Below are 22,962 nucleotides of genomic sequence, written 5' to 3' on the forward strand. Positions count from 1 at the left end.
TCTTTTATACTTTTTTTTGGAGGTAGGAGGAAAAATAGGAGGAACGTGTATGAGTGGTAAAAATGTAAGAGGAGAGAGTATGAGAGGAAAATGAGGTGATTTTTAAGTTGTTTGGTTTGGATTGAGAGAAAAAAATGGAGAATTGATGGAAAAGTGGTAAGAAATATAAGGAGGGTCATTGGATATTGCTAATTTTTTTTTCGAAAGCATAAATTGTATTGATATCAACGTGAGGAGATAAACAGGATATACACTTATTCCTCTCTTATTCCTCTTCCCCTCACACCAACTGCCACACCTAATGGTACACTCACCCCCACCCCCTCCGGCACTTAAACTTTTTCTTCTTGCTAAAAACCATAGCCACCCTCCGTCGTCTTACCTTGTCTTTGCCCCCACCTTCGGTAACCTCTACCCTCCCCCTCTGCATTCACCGCAACTTCCACCCCTTCCTCCATCCACCTATGTCAACCCCCGTTAGCAACCCTCACATTTGATGAACCTGGAGCCTAAATCTAATCATATTGTAGTTGAACAATAGTAAAATTGCACACATGAAACTTTATGTAAGAACGACACGTGACCTTAATGTTTTTTAATGTGATAATTTTCTCAACTCAAATTTTCAGTCCACATGTCGTATTGTAGTTGGGCAATAGTAAAACAAACATGGAATTGTATGTAAGTTTTACTCTTCTTCAAAGGAAAAACTTATGTACACAGCTTTGGATATTATTTGTGTTGTTGTGGAATAAAATCTCACTTGCCCACCATCTTAATAATTTTTTAATGTGATAATATCCTTAACTCATTATAGTTGCACAACTCTAAAAACCGCACAGATGGACTTATATGTAAATATTGTCATTTTGAAAATAATGGTTGTTTACAAAAGTTTGTTGAGTATTCTATTTAAGGATAATTTGATAATTGACTAAAATAAAGCTCAAACCCTCGTATCAGTTTTTCAAAAATATTGGTGAACCACTCAAATACCTCAGTCATCTTTATTTGTGATGGTTTTAAACCTCCTCAAAACACATTCATTTTTTTTCTTCATGTTTTCCATTTTGTGGCGGTATGTAACCGTCACAAAAGTGAATGTCCAAGACACTGAGATTTATGAGAGTAATGTGAGAAGCTATTAAGAAACCAAATACTCAACAGAATTATAAGCAAAAATATGATGCCAATCTAAAATTGGAAGAGTTAAATACATTTTACCTTAATTTGTAATTCTTTTTTCTATAATAAATTTTCATACTTAACAATTTAGTCATTTACCTTCTAGAAAAGAGGATCAAGAGGGAAAAGAAATTCACAGAAAGAAAAATAATACTCCATTCAACTTTTTACATGCTGCACAACAAAAAAATTCAATGAATGCACTATGCACATCATTACAAACTAAACAACAGGTAATCAAAACCAAATCATACAAATCCAGTTTGGATAATGATTTATTGGAGCTTTATCTACTTAAAAAATGTACAAAAGAAGCTCTAATAATTGCTTTTTGGTTTTCATCCAAACAGGTACTAACCCTGTTAAAACATTATTACACTACCAAGCAAGCATCAAGAAGAGTTGCAGAACAGCGAAACAGGGGAAGAAGAAAGCGACGCCGTGGAGGGGTGCTGCGGCGGCGGAGCTCCATGGCGTGCCGATGGGCAAGAAGGGAGTGGTGGGAGGAAGCCCGTCGCTGAACAGTGAGTAATCAAGAAGCGACTTGACGCCGTGGACGGCGAGGGAAGGGGTGTTGTAGAGATCCGGGTGGGTGATTAGCGTTCCGTCGACGGAGTAGTTCGCGGCGGAGTTTCCGGTGACGGCGATGGATTTCCCGGGGAGGAGTGTGGGGAGGCGGGAGTGGAGGGGGAAGAGGAGGAGGTCGGAGAAGGTGAGTCGTTGAGGGACGACGTGGTAGGGGAAGAGAGTGGGGTCGAGGATGGCGGTGGCGGCGGCGTCTTGCGGCACGAAGAGCGTGAGACTGAGCGATGGGTTGGACATTGAGAGGATGCTTGCCCACTGGTTGGCGCTGGTGTCGCCGGCTCCGATGAGTGCGTTGATGATGTTGTTGATTTCTTGCGTTGAGAGTTGTGGAATCTGAGACGGTGGAAGTGGTGGCGGTGCTGTTGTTGGGTTTGTGGCGGTGAACAATGTCAGGAAGAGAAGGAGGAGAAGGAGGAGATGAGGAGAAAGGTTGATTTCCATGATGTGCATTGTGTGTTCTTGGGTTTCTTGCTCATGAAGGAATGAGGAGAAGGGGTTGGAGATTAGAGGGGTTTCTTTGGGGTTTTGTATTGAATGAGGGGAAAGAGGTGCTTACAAAGAAGCACACAAAGAAGAGTTTTCTTTTTAATCTCTTTCAACCTTCCATACTACTTAAAATTTTGTCAAATATTTAGTCATCACCCAAAAATAAGAAGGTTATCAATAAGTGAACAATAAGTATTCACATCTAATAAGCTTGTTTATATGTTGCACTAAAATGTGGAAGCACATTCATTCTAATCCAAATTAGAATGGAGTCAATGTTACTTTGCAATGTTGCAAACATTAACACCAAGGGTTATTTGGTTTGTCAGTGCACCCATGGATATTTTGGACAATCTAAGGCGATGTTCTCGGACACTTTCCGCTCCCTCCTTGCCCCTTCCCACACCATTCTTGATTCTGTCACAAGAGACTCTGATTCCAACGGCAACGCATTCTTGCTCTTCATGCTTGACTTCAATTGCGGGCAGCTTTACCATTCAGCACTTGCTCACTGCTCAAAATTGAAGCTTTAAGCAACAACGCATTCTTCTCATGCTCGAAAGTGGTTATGGTCTCATCGCCAATGGCGATGTCACCAGAGTGTTTGGAGATGGAGGTGGGTTCATAGGAAAAGGCAATGTTGCTCTTGTGGGGGTTTGTGGCAACGGCCTAGAGGTCAAATTTGGAGCTGAGGGTGGAAGAGGAGGAGGTGAGGTTGAGATGTGAGAGCTTGAGGGACACGACAATGAAGGAAGGGTGGTGGGGGCGGTAGAGATGAGCCTTCTTGACCAGAAAAGTTGGGTTGATGCCACCGTTGGGGGGGGGGGGGGGGGGGGCTTCTGCAGGCTGCGGCGACGCATGATGTTTAGGAGAAGGGTTTGTCTTGTGTTCACATTTTTACCATTTCATCATTCATTCAAGAATATTCCAAGAATCTCAGATCCAATGATGTTTAATCAATGCTCCACCATATACATACCTTAGAACAAACATGCTCTAAGACATACATTTCATATGGATCAAAAAAATAACACTCCTCTCGTTTGCCTGCATTACACATGTATACATATATCCGGAAATGTTTTTACACAAAAGCCAATATATACTGATCAATCAATTCACTCGTCAAGTTGATATGGGTTCTTTATCACTGCTATGAATAAACAAATTGATAGAAAAACACTATTAGAAGTTAAGTCAGGTCATCTTCGTCCAGCTGCTCATCATCTTCAGCAGTGGCAGTCTTAAATCCACTCACATCACCTGTCGGAAGTTTCCTTGCAAGCTTAATGATCTGCACAAAATTTACTCCAAAGTGTCACAAATTTGAGTCCACATCAATAAAAGTAATAGTGTCAGTAATAACTGATTGAAGAATGCTTTTGTGTAAGCAAACTTGGTATATGATAAGAGAAGTAGAGAACTGGGACTCAGGGCTTTTACTAGAATCCAATAGACAATTAATTGTAACAGACAGGTAAAAATCTTGAGTTAAATATCAGATCTATTTAATTCATGGGCTCAGAGAAAAAGAAGACATGTTACTGTGACAAACAGCGAGATTGTATTCATTACATTTAGTTGTCTCACATTCCAAAAGAAAACCTCCATATAAACTTAATTACTTACTACATGGTCAAGATGGGACACAGCGCTTGACTGAGCAATGCGCTTGATTTCTTCAACGTCTCCGTCAGTGTAGGCAGCAAGAAACTTGCTAGCACAACGACTCTGATCACTGCTGAGAAAAGCATCAATCCTAGAGACAAGACAAGCATTCATGCCCACTTATTCATTAGTTCAAAGATGAATTCAATGGAGCATGAGAATGATTACAGATAATAGCTAATGTTATAAATGACAGATATTTTATTTATAGGATTTATGCAATGAATATGATGTTATGATGCTTTTGGAGGAAGAGAATACTTGAGGGGGAAATATAAGAAGCAAAGCCACCAGGATAAAAGAAACAGCAACCATAATTATAATGAGTTCAGTTAAATTTTGTTTACAGTATGGCAGCATAGCAAGGAGTTGGCATAAACTTACTGAGAGCAATCATTATAGCATTTCTGTGCTTGCTTAAAGTCATGAGCATAAAGGTAGATAATAATCGCACCAAGGTATGCCTGCGTATAAGATAAGGTATACGGGAGAAAGTTTATCACAAAATAATAATAAGTAAATTTCAGCACATTTACACAATGCTTATAAAGAATTTAGTAGGTAAAGTATAATTGTGTCGGGAATAGGGAGGACAAAAAATACACACACAAACATGCCTGCACAATTAATATCTGAAGTTCCACTCCACTGACGAACCAAAACCAACTTGCTATTTAACTTAGTCCATAAGTACTTCCATCAGGTTATATTTATTTTAGGGACAAATTTGTTGAAAAGCTAGACTTCAAGGGAGAGAGAATAGAAAATCAGAGGAAATGTGCGACAGAAAACACATTTCAACTATCATCCATGATGGTTCAATACACAAGTTGACAACTACCACCACATTGAGACAAATACAATTTATCTTGGGTTGACTTCTGAAACCCACATCTGTTCCCCAATTATTATGTAGTTCATACTACCTTTTTTGGATAAAAACATAATTTCTTAGAAGGGTAGTGAATAATACAAGAAAGGATCCTCCAAAAGAAAAGAAAAAAGCCAAAAGAAACCAAAAGGAAATAGTTACACAAGCTTAACACTATACTATTATTTTCCTTAATAAAATTAAACAATTACATCAATCTACCTTCATATATTTTTTGAAACACAGTTTTAACAAACCAGTTCAAACAATTCCTAATACTTTTGTGACCAAATGCATTACTCCAAACCTCCAACAATGACCAAAAAAATATCAAGAAAGCAATAAGCATTAGTTGTCACAGACCTAAGCTAGTTCTCCATAAAAGTAAAAGCATAATAAAGCAAATATTCACTTAGCACACCAAACATACAGATGCCACAGTATTTGACACTTACCACCAGTCTTACAAAGCACTAACATATTTAATCAGAAAGCAGACCTCAAAAAGTTTTTTTTCCACTTTTTGAAGTTAGTAGTTAGAAGATGACTTAAAATTTAAATTAAAGAACGCAAAATCAAAATATTAGAAACCTTGCACTGACTGTTGGTAGCATTACACTTGTCAGCTGCCAAGCCCAAATTCAACATGACAGATGCGGCGTCTGTATATCTGTGTAATGAGAACAAGAATTCATTAAGAGAGAACAAAAAGTTGGGATGTTATGAGATCCGCTTGAGAAGAAGAAACAATAAACATGAGGAAAAGAGCATCTGTTTCCTAAACCCTCATTGTAACTATAAGGGAAACTTTTAAATACCAAGAGAAATATTCATTCAGAGATATATCATTAAATGGTGCATGACTTATGCTTCAGGCAAAGGCATCAAAGTGTTGCATAAATCGTAAATTGCCAAAAAAAAAATTGACTTCTTTACTTGTACCAAAATTTGAAAAGCTTGTTAACAAAAAACTGGTTCAAGGACATAGAGCAAACCCAACACTCACAAAATTCCAAACAAAGAATTACCCAAAAACAACAATAGATCAAGGTAAAAACAAGATGCATGAGGATAAAGAAAATATAAGCTTTGAGGATGAAGAAAAGAGGGCAGGGGTCTAGTTTTGATGGGAAATAACTAATCAACTATGATTCCCTAGTTTCAGTTCCCATTAGTTTGATCTTAGGTAGCGTTTGACAATCAAACAGGACAGAAAGGAGCAAACTGTTTTGTTCTATTCTGTTTAGCTCACTGTTTTAGTGGAACTTAAATGTACCATTTTAAGTCTGGTGTATAGAATAGAACACATTTATTTTGTTCTGTCTGTTCTAGCCTACCTATCAGATGTTACCTGTGTGTCAAATGTGCCTGTTCAGTTGAAACTACCAAGGGTCTATCTCGTGAAAAAAATGTATTTTTAATTAATGCTCATATAATTAAGAATACAGTTCAAAAAACTCTTCTTTGAAGAAGCAATCTGTGCAATGAAGAGTTTTAGAAGCTCCCCCGTTCTGTTTGAACCATGCTATACAATTTCTGAGGTATCACCCTAGGGCCTGGGCAACTGCCAGTAAGACTCCAGACTTATCTTTTCCCTTCTATTGAGTTTAAAATCATTGGTGTCTATTGTTATTGCAAAGAAATGCTTTCAGGGCAATATATTACTAAAAAAAATTCGTTCAAAACTATTGATCTTTCCTGCAACAGCCATAAAGCTCTTCAAGCCTCCTATTATAAATTTGGAAGGGCTATTCATAGAACCCAAGCAATCACCGACACGGCCCTTTATCATCAGATCATTTCCTGAAAATCACTGGAAGCCTAACATGCTATGTACCTCCAACTGATCTGATTTTCATACCCAAACTTCAGGGCGTTAAATAATTTAATTCATTTGCCATCCTATTTCAATTTGGCTATCATAGATAAACAGTGTCTACACTACATAGCATGCACCAAGTTGAACATCTGCATATGTTATTGACAGAGTGAGAAAAAAAATCTGTATGATAACGCCATATACAGACACAGTGGAAAAAACAGACATGCAGGACCTTGTGTTTATGAATCTTGAGAAACATAACCCATTTAGAGGAATATAAATTATGTCCATCTTATATTACACTTTTCAAGACTCAGCTATGCTTTTTGACTAATTCTGCATCAGATGTGTCAACATACAAAAATAAACACGATGGAGAATCATGACATAGAATCCAATTACACAGCACAAGGAAAAAAACTACATTCAATTTATTGTATAATAGTATAATATAGGGTTTGCTTCATACTCTTTGTACCATCAAAATGTAATTTCTTAATTTTTACAGAACTTACTTCTCAAGTTTTATATAAACACTACTGGCAGCGCGATATAGATCAAAGGTCATCTGTTCCTTTCCATCCTCTTCAAGAATTGTACAAGCATCTGCATATAGCTGAACAGCTTCTTCAGGCATGGCATCTTCCAAAGCACTACACAGGGGAAAAGGTATAATAAATAGAGACAAATAAATTCCAACCAGACAATAAATAATGCACTACTTTACATCCAGATACTATATATACTTATTGTTGGTAAAATGCCGCATCTGCAGTACTACATTGTGGAGCTGGTAGAACTAGTGCCATCATGATATAAAAAATTTAGCAGACCTATATGGATGACTTGTAATTATTTATTATTGACTCAAGCTATTATTTCCTCCATAGTAATCATTGACTTAACAATTATAGAAAGAAATCTCATGAGAGAAGAGGAGAAACAAGAATGCGGCAACCCTACCCATATCTGAAATGGCAACCTTTTGAAAAAGTCACGAGCAGCAGACTGCAAACCTAATAGTTTACTATATGTTAATGGTTAGTTGGTCGCTTCAACAACAACCGCCAAGGGTTGGCTACATGGATCATATGACGCTATAGTATCTTATCACGAACCAGTCTAAAGATAGACCATTTAAATCCAAATATTTCTTAATGATTGGACCTATAATTGTTATTGGCCTACCTGTACCTCCAAATTTTGGCCTATCCTCTATAACTATTTGATCTACTCTCCTAAATCCTAACCTTGCTTTTACGGGTTTTCTCCACAAATACTCAAACCAGCTAGGACAAGACTGCCATATTCTCTACAGAAATGCAAATAATACAATATAATACGTAATTCAGCTGCAACGTAATAGAGTAAACAATCTATTTACCGGGCTCCCTTTCCAAGAGCATCAGATGCAGGTTGTGGTCTGTCACATTCCATGTACAACTCAGATGCCTTTCTATAGAAGTCCGCAGCTTCTCTCCAGTTGCTCAGTTCCTTGGCCAGGGCAGCGGCAGATTCCATGTGCTTAGCTGCATCCCAAGGTCTGGCTTACTTGTCAGGAAAGACAGACAGACAGTTTAACACAGTGAATCCAATAACATTAAATAGACCCGGATCCTTTTTTATCCTCAATGGCAGAAGATGAAAAGGACTATAATCAAATAATAAAAGGATACGAAGAAAGCATCTCTTGTCCTTTTGAAGCTTTCTCAAATGCAATTTTGGCTTTCTCATAGTCCTTGGCAAGTCTAAATCCATTCGCTACAGGAGAATAAGAGTTTAGTAAATTTACAAGCCCACCTTTAACTTTCCTCCAAAATTTCATTTTGCTAAAATTATTTGCACAAACAATCAAATATTTAGAAATGCTTGAATACTTTACCAGCCTGCTCATAAAGAACAGTAGCATTTCTCCAATCTGCATTCCACCTCGTGAGACTGAGTCTTGTTCTGAAACAAAAATTGAAATAGAAGGTAAAAAAGACAAGCAGCACAACTAATCTGTTTTTATATCAAATGGATCAGCCACAATTTAATCATATTGAGAATAAGATGCAAGTTCCCTGATCCACTCACACTACTTATTTCTATTAAAAAATGATACAAAAGTATTTTAGTCCTCAAGCACTTGTAAGTACTTGCAATTGATCATATCACATCCCACATGAAGCTAAATACATGATCAACACCAATTACATAGAAGGGTCTCCACTCTCCACAACCCATGAACAATATGGTACCAAAAGTACTTGGATCATATCAAACTAAGCAACAAAATTGTATCTAGCATCATTTTCATTCCATTTTATTGTTAAAACACAAAAAGCATATGCTATATGTTTCAAAGCGAGCAAACAAGGAAAACCCACATGGCAAAATGAAAAAAGAAACCAACTTGCAGCAAAATCGACGCTAACAATAGAGATAGAATAGATGGGTCGAATCACAGATCGTGGCATTGAAAACAAAAAATGGATGATGATGATGAATAGAGAAATGAGAGGGGTATAAGAGAGAACAGACAGCTTATCAGCTTTGGCGATCAACTTGTTGGGATCAGAGGCCGCCATGGTTGGCTGCGTGCGTGCGTGCGTGCGTGCGTCTGGGAAATCCTTTCCGAGATTCTAGTGCTGTCGTCGGGAATCACCTCCTCCAGACATGCTCATCTGGGTCCAGTAACAACTTACCACGTCGCACCAATGTTGTTTATTCCTAAGACCATCCACAATGGTTAAACAAAAAATGTTTTGTTTAACCCTTTTCTACCCCACTTTTTCTCTTCCCAACACTCCACATCATCTTCTCTCTCCAATTCAACAAACTTTCAACAATTACCCACTCCAATGGTTTTGTTTAACTCTCAACACCCTACCCCACCACTCACCACTCACCCTACCCCACCACTTTTTTATTTCACATTTTTATTTAATTTTATATTTTTGTTTTTATAATTACATAAAATTACAATTATCGATTTAAATTAAATTAAAACAATAAACACTTAACGATTTTATTTTTTTTAAATATAGACTTTTTTTTTAAAATATAGACTATAATTTTTTTTTTCTTAACTTAAAACGCAAGACAACAAACTAAGCATACAAGAATTTATTTTATTTTCTTAAAATAAAATGCAAGACAACAAACTAAGCACACAATATCTTAAAATGCAAGACAAGGAAAAACTAAGCACACAACACACAAATAACGTAAATAGTACGATACAAATCATCTTCAATCCTGAGACATTCCAAACTTTGCCCAGATGTGCTTCACTAGATCTGCTTGCAGTTCATGATGAACATTTGAATCACGCAACTCGGATCTAGCACGCACATGATTTGCAAAAGCGGGTAAAACCTCGGTCGAGTATGGTTGCTGTGTACTAGATCCACCTTCCCCAGATTGCTCAAAATCGGTCCAACGTTGAGCATATGTATCTCGTTCATCCTCGACAATCATATTATGTAATATGATGCATGACCTCATAATGATACTCAAGTCATCTATGTCCCACAAGCGAGCTGGTTCACGGATGATTTGAAAACGAGCTTGAAGAACTCCAAATGCACGTTCGATGTCCTTCCGACATCCCTCCTGAACTTTTGCAAATAACTTATCGGGTTCACTTTGAGGAAGTCTAATCGTTTTGATGAAAGTTGGATAAGAAGGATAGATACCATCGGCTAGATAGTATGCCATATTATAGGGACGTTGATTCACAACGAAATTCACAGCTGGAGTCTTTCCCTGTTCCACGTCATCAAACACTGGTGACCGATCTAGAACGTTTATGTCGTTCAACGTTCCAGGACATCCAAAAAAGGCATGCCAGATCCATAGGTCATAAGTTGCAACTGCTTCAAGAATAACTGTTGTGGTTCCCTTATCCCCTCTAGTAAATTGACCTTCCCATGCTTTAGGACAATTTTTCCACTCCCAGTGCATGCAGTCAATACTCCCGATCATGCCTGGGAACCCCCGCATGTCATTAGCATGTAATATCCTTTGCAGGTCTTCTTGGGTTGGTGCTCTCAGGTACTGTTGCTCATACAATCGTATGATTCCTTTACAGAATCTACGTAAACACTCCAATGCTGTAGTACCTCCAATTTTGATGTACTCATCGACCGCATCTGCTGCCACACCATATGCTAACATTCGCATTGCTGTGGTACATTTTCCTAAGGGTGATATACCTTGTTTATTGGCTGCATCAACGCGTTGGGTGAAGTAGTTATCACTACTTGAAAGGTCATCAACGATTCGAAGGAAAAGATGCTTTTGCATCCGGTACCGACGACGAAACATTGCATCGTCATATGTAGGCTCATTGGCAAAGTAGTCGCCAATTAGCATCTGGTTTGCCGCTGTATGATCTCTACCGAGATATTTTCTACTACGAGGTGCAGCATCTTCTCGAATTTTTCTTCGACGCTCTCTAAATCGGTTGAGTACATAAGCTTCTTCAATTTGACTATTTTGAATGTATGCTGCAAGATCAAAAGGACACTCAGATGGATCCATTTTTTGTGAAATTTGAAGTAGATTGGAAGAGATTTGGGATATTGGTACATCAATGGAGCTATGAGTCCATATAAGTAGGTACATTGAATGGTGGTTGAGTGCCGGATTTGAAATAAGTTATCAACCAGAGTTAATTATCGGAAAAGGACAAGATTCGAATTGAGTGGCACATATTCAAACACAGTTACCCGAGAATCATAAAAGCCAAACACTACTGACCTAACACCACGGGCAAATTATTAAAGCAAACACTACAGACTTGACACCACTGGTGGATTTGAAATAAGTTATCAACCAGAGTTAATTATCGGAAAAGGACAAGATTCGAATTGAGTGGCACATATTCAAACACAGTTACCCGAGAATCATAAAAGCCAAACACTACTGACCTAACACCACGGGCAAATTATTAAAGCAAACACTACAGACTTGACACCACTGGTGGATTTGAAATAAGTTATCAACCAGAGTTAATTATCGGAAAAGGACAAGATTCGAATTGAGTGGCACATATTCAAACACAGTTACCCATACATTAAAGCAAACATTACATAGCTGTCACCACTTGAAAATTATTAAAGCAAACATTAAAGCAAACATTAAAGCAAACACTACAGACTTCACACCACTGACAAGTTTGACCGATTACAGACAAAGACTCGCTTGAAATTAATTTCCAAATAGCTCTTTGGACAACTGCTCTAACAACTCTTTCTTACGGTCACTGAGATGCTCTTCCGAAGTTAGCTTTAGATACATACTAACTTTCTTAGCATTAGTCTTCTCTTTCATCGCATTAGTCTTCTCTTTCATCAATTCGTTAGTCTCTGCTTGCACCAATGCTATCTTTTCCAATTTTTCAAGCTCTTTCTCCTTGAAATGGATATAAGAATCCCACTCTTTGTCCACCACCTCGTCAGCATCTTCTCTAATTTTCTTTTTACTCTTTTTTTTAGCTGCCTCCCTACCCATTGGACGAGGAATTGATCCTATAGAGTTTGAGCCACTTGCATCACTGTCGTGTGATCTCTTAGATCCACTACTTCTCGAGCCACTATTTCCTCCTACCTGACTACAAAAACGTGGTTGATCACGGAGAACGCGCCATTCTTCCATCAAAGTAAATTGACCAATCTTCCCACTTGCGTATAATTCCTGCGCTCTTGCGATAACATCATCCTCCGACCAACCGCTTCGATGCTCACGCTTAGCGCTATCATAAGCGCCAATCCATTTACCCAGTCTTGTGTTCATATAATTCCAACGGTTTCGGCAGGCAACCCAATCGCGCGGAGGATCGAATGAGCAATGCTCATTACAATACTCAGCGATATCTCTCCAAAATGTTTCTCCTTTCTGGTTTCTTCCGACAACACTGTTTGTTCCGCAATTAATCCACCCACTAATTAGCACTAGATTTTATGGAGTGTTCCATGCGGGTAAATGGGCTTTTTTGCTCTTAGGAGTGATTTCATTGACTTCATTATCAGCTGACCCGCCACCAAGATTGACTTGTGTTGAAAATTCCGGAAATTCCGCTACATCAACACTCGGAACATTTTCAGGAACCACTGGCATATAACCACTAGACTGAGGTGTTTGAGATGAATATCTCACAGATCCATAAGATGGATGAGAGTTTGGAACAATTGATGACTGGTTAAAATTTTGTATGTTTTGAGGAGGTTGGTACGAATATTGATTCGGATCTGGATAATAGTTTGGATTTCGAGGACGTTGGTTGGAGAATTGATGGGGGACTTGATAATAGTTTGGATTTTGAGGACGTTGGTTGAACAATTGATGTGGGACTTGATAATTGGTGGGATTTTGAGGATGTTGGTAAGAAATTTGATTTGGATCTTCATAGTTGTTGTGGTTTTGGTTGTAAAATGGGTTGTTTGAAGAATTCTGGGTGTTGAAATGGGGATTGTTGGGATCCATTTCAATACAAATGCTAATAGATAGATAAATAAGATGGTGAGAGAGATAATAAGAGAGTGAAAAAACTTGGTTTTTTTTTCTGTGTCCAAATCAAACGAACCAAGTCTCTATTTATAGAGAAAAAAAAATCATGAATTTTGGCATAATTTTTTTTTTCAGAAAATATTTTTTTTGATGAAATAATTGAGTTCAAAAGATAAGGAAAAACGAAATCCGGACTGACCAACCACAGGCTGCCACGTGGCAGGGGCAGAAAAAGCCGTCTTCTCTCTCCTACAGACAAGGCGCGTCACGCGCCTTGTCTGCGCGTGCTGTACACGCGCCTGCGGTGGCCACTGGCCTTGCGCCACGTGGCACACCGCAGGCTCCTTTTTTTTGTTGAAAATCTTCAACATTTTCTCCCTCTCTCTCCTCTTTCAACTAAATCCAACCAACCATTGCATGGGTTCAACAACTTTCAACATGTTTCAACATGGCATTAAACATGCCATTGTACATGGTCTAATAATAATAATAATAATAATAATAATAATAATTCACAATAGTTAGTTAGAACAATTATCAACAAAGTAAAGAGTAAATTAAGTTTTTACTTTTTGTAGGTTTCAGTTTTAAAAAACTTGTTGTCAACTTTATAAATCTACAATAATCTGAATAATGAATTCACGATAACGGGCGATAGCAACAACATATGACATTGGAGGGAATCAACGGTGGTAGAGTTTCGATGTTACCTAGTGGCAGTGATAGTGACAGGTGTGGTGGTGGAGGTGGCGGCAACGACCGCGATGAGGGTGGTAGGTGCCAACGCCGACGACGGTGGTGGTGACAGTGGGGGTGGTTGAGGTGAAGTGTGGTGGTGTGGAGGGGTTGTTACCTGGTGGTTTGATGATGATGGTGGTGGCAGCAACTTAATTAGTGGTTGTGGCAATGGTTGGTTACATTGTAGTGGAGTTGACGGTGGTGGTGGACGTGGAAGTGGTGGTGTTGGAGGGTGGTGGTGACAGCGGTGGTATAGTGGGAGCGATGGTGGAGGAGGTGGTGACACTTGTGACAGTGGTGAAGGGTGGTGAAGGCGGTGGTAGTGGCGGTGAAGGGTGGTGGTAGCGGTTGTAGCACGGATGGAGGATGCAAGTGGAGGTGGCGGCGGTGGTGACGACAACAGTAGTAAAGGTGGTTGTGGTGGTGATGTTGACAGTGGTGGCGACGATGGTGATGGCGGTGGGAGGAGATGGTGATGAAGTTACATGTTATTGAAACTAAAAACCATAATCCATCATATATTGTGGTTTTGAAAAACAGGCTAAAACGATTTTTAAATTCAAAAAAACTCACTTCAGTTCAATTTTTGCCGAACACGCACTTTTTGTTTTCAAATTTACATTTAATTTAAAAACTAAAATCTAAAAACTGGCAACCACACCGAACGATCCCTTACTTTTTTTTCTCTTTTCAATAGGAACTCATTGAGATTGATACCTAACCCACAATCTATGTGGACTTGATACTTTTTTATTACTATAACGATCCGTGCACTTGTCAAAATGTTATTGATTGTCCGCGTAAAACTCTTTTACATTGCTCAATAGTCATTTACAATAAAATAATATATTATGTAACAATTTACATTGATGTGATATAATACAATTAGATAGATGTTTGTGTCAAATTTTATAGAAGTATCTTTTACTTTCCAAAAAAAAATTAAACATTAGAACTATACCACAAACTAGGTATAAAGCAAATTACAAGGATTTATATAATACACATGCTGAAAAGAAAAGTGGGCAAACAACTATATATGATAGTACACAAACTAAAACAAACTTGCAACCTGAACACACGACTTTATCATCTAAGTTTTTCACTTAGATAGCATCATCGATCGTTCATCATTATTTTTTATCACTACATGACTAACTGCTTTATTTATGTATATGAGGGGGTAACAGAAGCATGGCATGCATGCATACACTTAGAAATTAACTCCTAATTAATAAGGTGGAACACCAGTAGGGATATTCTTATTATTATGATTGTTACTGCTGTGAGCAGGAGCTGGCATGTTATTGCTTGTTGGGAATGTGAATGGGCGCCAAGGCGTGAGGAATGGGACTGGCATTGGTATCCCTGGAAGAGTATAGCGTGGGAATGGCAATGGAAGGGGAATTGGAAGGGGAATGGTAAATGGAGGTAACTGGTTCTTATCTAGTTTCTTATTATTGCTTGGATCTGCAGCAGCAGTTTCAGCAACAACATTAACATTCACTCCTTTCTCGCGAGCAGTGCTCATGGTAACAACATTGTTCATCATCACCGCAACCAAACAGAACACGAACACAAGATTCATGGTCACTGTATGAGATCCTTGAAAAACCATTTGGAATATTAAGTGAGAAAAGTGATAGAATTTAGTGATGCATCGGTAGTGGGAATGATAGAGGCATATATAGAAGGAAAAGAATAATGTGGAAACGAATCGGTAGAAATGTAAGGAAGAAACTTTTGTATGTTCTCCAACGGTGATTTAATAGGCGGCAAGTAAAATCGAAGAGGTTGTCTATGCAAGTATGCAAGTAAATATCGGATAAAATCATTGTAGTCCACACATGTCAACACATTGCTAGGCTAGAGTGATTTTTAACTCATATTTTCTACACATGATTTTTAGAAACTAATCCAAATTGTTGAGAAGTCTCACATTGACTAAAAATATAACCAATAAGTATCAATAAGAGGCGGAACAACTCCTATCTAGCTAGCTTAAAACTAGTTTTTGAGGTAGAGTTAAGTATAACTCAAATTTAATATGTTATCGATCAGAATTGAGAGCTTACCTTAAATCTCTTTATTTATAAATCACTGATGGACCACACAATCCTGCAAATTCACATGCTACCTATGTACACTTCATATGTTGAATGATTTGGCTTAGAGCAACTCTCATGCTACATATGTACACTTCATAACATTAATAGTCATTACCTACTCTTATTAGCTAATAAATAGTTATGATACCTATTTATCAAACGAAGTCTATGTCGAGCCCTATGCGTGAGAATGTGTTAAAAAGTTTCATGTTGTCTAAATATCACTAAATAAGTGATGATAAAGAGTAGAATAACCGCTACCCAAAAAGCTAGTTTTAATTTTGGAATTAAATCAAATTTAATAGAAATGGTGGTAAAATTGCATACTTTGATATTGGAGTACTGATTGATGAGAGAAATTAATGACTGTGCCGGTTATTTATTGGAGTACTGATTGATGAGAGAAATTAATCTAGACATAATAGATGAGAGAAATTAATCTAGAGTCTAGACACAGTCTCAGGTTTTGAAGGAAGCAAAGTTGAAAACAGTGCCACCGCTTTATGATGTCCAGTGTATTAGTTATGAAATAGAAATAACACACGTACGTTGCACGGATTTCTTTACACTATTTTTTTAATATCTATATCTATATATATTATAAAAGAACAATTTCTAGCATAACGTGTCGCTCTCACAGGCCAAGTTAGTGACGTGTCGCTCCCAGATTAATTCTCACATAATATTTTACATGTAAGCTCTTTCTCCTTGGCCCCACTTGCCACATGTGCCCTGATTTTTCTTACCTTATTTCTCCTTAATAAAAAAATACATTTTTAAATTTTAGATTTGATTAGGATTTAGGTTTTTTTATTTCTTGATTTTATCTTAATTTATTTTTGATTTATTTTTAGAGTATTAATTAATTTTTATGGTATTTTTATTGAATTTTCGGATTTTTAATTAATTCCGGATTTTATGAGTTTTTATTGTGATTTTCTAGATTTTGATAGTTTTTATCTATTTTTATTTAGTACATTTTTAAATTTTAGATTTGATTAGGATTTATGTTGTTTATTTCTGTATTTTATCTTAATTTATATTATTATTTATTTTTAGAGTATTAATCATTTTTTATGGTATTTTTATTGAATTTTCGGATTTTTAATTAATTTCGGATTTTATGAGTTTTTATTGTGATTTGCTAGATTTTGATAGTTTTTATCTATATTTATTTAGTACATTTTTAAATTTTATATCAATATATATATATAAGAAAAGAAGAACTTCTATTAGGCAGATTTAGTGACGTGTCATTTTCACGTTAATTCTCAGGAAAAAAAATTCCACGTGTCATTTTCAGGTTAATTTGCATAAAGAAATACATTTATAAATTTTAGATTTGATTAGAATTTAGGTTGTTTATTTCTTGATTTTATCTTAATTTATTTTTGATTTATTTTTAGAGTATTAATTAATTTTTATGGTATTTATGTCATTTTCACGTTAATTCTCAGAAAAAAAATTCCACGTGTCATTTTCAGGTTAATTTGCATAAACAAATACATTTATAAAATTTAGATTTGATTAGAATTTAGGTTGTTTATTTCTTGATTTTATCTTAATTTATTTTTGATTTATTTTTAGAGTATTAATTAATTTTTATGGTATTTTTATTGAATTTTCAGATTTTTAATTAATTCAAGATTTTATGAGTTTTTATTGTGATTTGCTACATTTTGATAGTTTTTATCTATATTTATTTAGTACCTTTTTAAATTTTAGATTTGATTAGGATTTAGGTTGTTTATTTCAGGATTTTATCTTAATTTATCTTATTATTTAATTTTAGAGTATTAGTTAATTTTTATGGTATTTTTATTGAATTTTCGGATTTTTAATTAATTCAAGATTTTATGAGTTTTTATTGTGATTTCTAGATTTTTGTAGTTTTTACCTATCTTTATTTAGTAGCTTTTTAAATTTTAGATTTGATTTAAAAGATTTGTCCTATTTTGTGTGTTTTTTTAAAGGGTTTTCAGCGTTTTGGAAGGGAGCGCCGCCGTTAGTACTGATTTTCCGTCGCCGATGGCTGCGATGGAAGTTGAGGGCGAGAAAACGCCGCCGCCGGATGACGAACCAAAGCACCGCATGTCCTTTCGCGATAAGCTACTTGGTGGGATCAAGGCTCCTGCGCCTAAGGAGTACAGGGATCTTATTGATCAAGGAAAGATGAAGGTATCACTCGTGGAAGGCAATAGGCTTTTACCGCAGATAACCACTGATACAGAGGTTCTTGAGGATATGTGTGCTCCATGGAAGGAATCTCTAGTTGTTTGCTTGTTGGGTAAAAAACTGGGATACCGTATCATGAAGCAGAAATTGACTGCGACATGGAAGCTTGCTGGAGACTTTGATATGCTTGATGTAGACAATGGGTTTTTTATGGTGAAGTTCGACATGCAGGAAGATAGGGAGAAGGTGATAAATGGGGGACCATGGATGATTTTCGACCACTATCTAGCGGTTTCGACGTGGAGTCGAGAGTTCATATCTCCTGCGACGCGTGTTAATTCGACTCTTGCTTGGATACGCATCCCGGGTCGTAATGTGGTATTCTATGATGAAAGCTACCTGCTCTCGCTGGCCAGAGTAATTGGTAGGCCAGTGAATATTGATAGGAACACGCTCCAAGCGGAAAGAGGTCGTTTTGCGAGAATTTGTGTGGAGCTTGATCTCACACAGGCTGTGGTTGGGAAGGTATGCTTGGAGGGTCACTGGTACAAGGTAGAATATGAGGGGTTGCATGTCATATGCACAAAATGTGGGTGCTATGGTCATAGGAGTCGTGAGTGCAAAGCCCTTATTCCAGCGAGGACGGCGCTAGCACAAGAAATTGCTCCGAGCACTGCAAACCTTCCAAGCCCTCATGAGGTGGCGACTCCAACCATGGGGGATCCGGGTCAGCAGGAACCAATGGTTCAGGAAGGTAACCCGGGCCCAACTAATGATGCAATGATGGTGCAAGATTCCGCAGGCGCACCGGAAAAGGAAACTAATAATGTGAAAGCTACAATCCCGGAAACAAAGCTTGCAGAGGATTTTGAATTATTAGGTGATTGGATGACAGTTACTAAACGCAAGAAAAAACCTCCCAGCAATCAAGGCCGTAAAAGTGTGCCTGGAAGTAAGGGAGCCAGTTATGGAAAACCGGTGCACAATAAAGAGGTGAACAAATCCAAGGAATCAGATGTTGTGAATTCCATGCGGAAGGTGGACCCAGTCTTTGTGATGGGGATTACCAAGCCTATTACCCAAGTGGCCCCACAGGAGAATAAAAAGAGAAGATTTCGAACTAGTGAGGCTGACAAGGCAGGTGGGACACAAGTGATGGCCAGCTCCTCTAAAGATCCTCCTAACGACTCGACGTGGGAAGCATCTCAGCTAGAAAGTATGGTCTTTGGCCAAACTATGCAAGCAGGAGAGATTGAAGACAATTACAACAAGAGAATTGGTGCAAATGGGCTCCATGACTCTCTTCATATCCAAACTTAGCATGCATGTGAACAAGGGGCAAGCCCCCTTACAAACTCAAATCCTCTTAATGATAGGGTTTGAAGATTGCAGAATTATTGCTTGGAATGTGCGTGGTGCCATGCACGAGTCTGGTAAACTCTTCATCAAGGAATTGATTAGGAGTAAAAAACCAGAGTTCATTTTCCTTTTTGAAACTAGATGTCAATATGCCCAAGCCAGTTTCTTCTGGAACTATTTGGGTTTTACCTCATCCTTTGTGGCGGAAGCTAACGGCTTCAGTGGAGGGATTTGGGTCATGAAGCGATCGAATTCTAGCCTCTCAGTTCGTCTTCTCCATCATCATCCTCAAGCGGTAACGTTTGAAATTTGGCAGGATAACATGTCTTGGGCCTGCAGTGCTGTCTATGCTTCCCCTGCGTCATCCCAGCGTGACATCTTGTGGCAACACCTCTCTACCATTCGTGCTTCTATCTCTATTCCTTGGCTTCTAATTGGGGACATGAATGAAATTTTGTTTCCTTCAGAAGTTAAGGGAGGTGAGTTCCACCCTAATCGAGCCCAACGCTTTGCAACTGTCCTGGATGATTGTAATTTAATTGACCTTGGCATGGTAGGTGGCAAGTTTACTTGGTTCCGCAAAAGAAACAACAGGTTGATCCTCTCTAAACGACTTGATAGGGCTCTGAGTGATATCGACTGGAGAACAGCGTTTCCAGATGCAACCGTTGAAGTAATTACCCGTGTGCATTCAGATCACAGCCCGTTATTAGTGCAATGTGGTGGACCTGAACTTAGAGTAGTTTCCAACCATCCTTTTCGGTTTGTTGCCGCCTGGGCTGAGCACCGGAATTACAAAAGAGTGGTGGAACAGGCATGGCAGCGTGGTGACGATGTCATCACTACAAAGCTTGATTGTGTGAGGAAGGATTCTGAAATTTTCAATAAAGAGGTCTTTGGGGACATCTTGCGGAGGAAGCGTTGGGTTGAAGGGAGATTAAGAGGGGTCCAGCGGGAGCTAAACTTTAGAGTTACTTCTGACATGACTCAACTTGATGCTGCACTTCAACTAGAATATAATCAAATTCTGAAACAAGAGGAGTTATTGTGGTTTCAGCGTGCTAGAGGGAATAATGTGAGGTTTGGAGATCGCAACACCGCTTACTTTCACACTCATGCTGTAACTCGCAAGCGTCGGAATCGCATCCATCGTTTGAAGCTTGCGGATGGAGATTGGTGTTCAGATCAAGGGATGCTAGCCGCGGAGGTCCTCAACCATTTTCAATCTCTCTTTGCTGCTGGTTCTCCTCGGGTGGCAGATGCTTTCAACCATGAGCGATTTCCATCCTTAAAGGCTGCCGAGAAAATGATTCTTAGTTTCCCGGTGATCACAGAAGAAGTTAAACAAGCTCTTATGTCTATGAGATCTTTCTCATCCCCTGGACCAGATGGGTTCCATCCGGTATTTTTTAAAAAATATTGGGACCTGGTAGGCGAGGATCTGTGGAAGGTGGTTAAGGATGCTTTTGATACAGCTAGTGTGAATAATCATTTATTGGATACTCTTGTAGTTCTCATTCCAAAAATTGATAATCCTTCGTCAGTCAAGGAGCTCCGACCAATTAGTTTATGCAACGTGACCTATAAGCTCATCACTAAGGTAATTGTGAATCGCATGCGTCCTATTCTTTCCCACTTGATTGGCCCCATGCAAAACAGTTTCCTCCCTGGCCGTGGCACTATGGACAATGCTATCTTAGCTCAAGAAATCGTCCACTACATGAATAACTCTCATGCAAGGAAAGGGAGTTTGGCATTCAAAATTGACCTGGAAAAAGCTTATGACAGTGTATCTTGGGATTTCTTGGAAGAGACCTTAGACTTGTTTGAGTTCCCTAGGCCGCTAATCGATCTTATTATGAGTTGTGTTCGTGGTTCCAACTTGACAATCCTTTGGAATGGATCTCGTCTGCCTACTTTTAAGCCGAGACGTGGGCTCCGTCAGGGTGACCCTCTATCTCCGTACTTGTTCGTGTTATGCATGGAGAGATTGTCCATACAGATCCACCACTTAGTGGACTCAGGTGAGTGGAAACCAATCAGGATTGCTTCTAAGGGCCCTCCTATCTCTCACCTATTTTTTGCAGATGATGTTTTGTTGTTCTGTCAGGCTACAACGAGACAAGTCCAGTTAGTGGCTGACACTCTGAAGGCCTTTTGTGATAGCTCGGGTCTAAAGATTAACATAAGCAAATCCAAAGCGATATCTTCTCGAGGTGTTTGCTCCACGGTTCGGGATGAAATCCGGCAAATTGCTCCGATTCCTTTTGTTCGTGACCTCGGAAAGTACTTGGGATTCCCTCTTTCAGGGGGGAGGATGTCCAGGGGAAAATTTAACTATCTTCTTGAGAACATCACAAGAAAGTTAGCCTCTTGGAAAACTAATCTTCTTAATCTCGCAGGGAGAGTTTGTCTCACAAAGTCAGTAATGGCTTCAATACCTACCTACACAATGCAAGTGTTTTGGCTTCCTAGGAGCATCACTAATAGCATCAATCAGGCCATGCGTCGGTTCATTTGGTCCAAAGGGAATGGCAATCGAGGTTGGCATCTAGTGAAGTGGAAAACTATCACCAAGAATAAGGAAAATGGTGGACTGGGTGTGAAAGATATGGGTGACCAAAACACAGCCCTCCTTGGTAAGTCAATTTGGCATCTCTTGACTGATTCTAACAAGTTGTGGGTTCAAGCTCTTAGCCATAAGTACCTTCAAGGGAACTCTATCATTTCTGTCCCTTGCCGGAACAATGCCTCCCCCGTTTGGAAGAGCATCATCAAAGCCCGTGACCAGCTTAAAGCGGGATTTCATTTCAGATTGGGATCGGGGGACACCTCGATTTGGTACAGCAACTGGTCTGGTGAAGGGAATTTGGGAGAGCTGCTTCCATTTGTTCATATTACGGATACCAAGTTATGCTTGCGTGATGTGGTCGTTAACAACCAGTGGAACTTTGACAAGTTGTATACGTGGTTGCCCGATGAGCTAAAAGCCTATTTCTCTAGGGTGACTCCTCATCTGAACCCTGCTGCAGCTGATAACTGGACTTGGAACCATACTAATGATGGAAGGTACACCGTAAGGGAGGGGTATCGTAGGCTTCGGGATCGCACACCATTGCCAGCAACTGTCCAGAACTGGTCGTGGGTTTGGAAGCTTGTTGTCCCGGAAAAGATTCGTGTCTTTGTCTGGCTTTGCTTGCACGACGCTCTGCCTGTCAACACTAATCGCTTTCGCTGCAATTTGGCCTCCTCTGAAGCTTGCACTCGTTGTTCTGGTCCTCGTGAAGATGGGCTTCATGGTTTGCGTGACTGCCCTCACTCGAAGGAGCTTTGGGGAAAGCTTGGCGCTTGGGCTTGGAAATATTTTTGGAATTTGGAACTCTCATCCTGGATCCAATCCCAGGCTCGTGGCAGCCATGCTACTCGTTTTCTGGTTGGTTTGTGGAACGTCTGGAAATGGCGGTGTAACA

General features: G+C 38.8%; 2 protein-coding genes across 2 annotated transcripts; both read right to left on the minus strand.

Moving 5' to 3' along the window:
• Window positions 1-1,323: 1,323 nt before the first annotated feature.
• LOC130724120 (FAS1 domain-containing protein SELMODRAFT_448915-like) lies at window positions 1,324-3,059 on the minus strand. Its single transcript, XM_057575291.1, has one exon. The coding sequence runs from the start codon at window positions 2,218-2,220 to the stop codon at window positions 1,564-1,566; it is 657 nt and encodes a 218-aa protein (XP_057431274.1). The 5' UTR covers window positions 2,221-3,059; the 3' UTR covers window positions 1,324-1,563.
• Window positions 3,060-3,228: 169 nt separating this feature from the next.
• Window positions 3,229-9,304, minus strand: LOC130723347 (gamma-soluble NSF attachment protein). Its single transcript, XM_057574352.1, has 9 exons — window positions 9,141-9,304; window positions 8,500-8,567; window positions 8,294-8,378; window positions 8,002-8,160; window positions 7,133-7,270; window positions 5,387-5,465; window positions 4,309-4,388; window positions 3,886-4,015; window positions 3,229-3,550 (listed from the first exon to the last, which is right to left on the minus strand). Exons 1-9 carry the CDS (start codon window positions 9,185-9,187, stop codon window positions 3,449-3,451), a joined length of 888 nt encoding a protein of 295 aa, XP_057430335.1. The 5' UTR covers window positions 9,188-9,304; the 3' UTR covers window positions 3,229-3,448.
• Window positions 9,305-22,962: the final 13,658 nt, after the last annotated feature.

This window comes from Lotus japonicus, chromosome 6 (genome assembly GCF_012489685.1).
Source record: "Lotus japonicus ecotype B-129 chromosome 6, LjGifu_v1.2".
Classification (NCBI taxonomy): Eukaryota; Viridiplantae; Streptophyta; class Magnoliopsida; order Fabales; family Fabaceae; genus Lotus; species Lotus japonicus.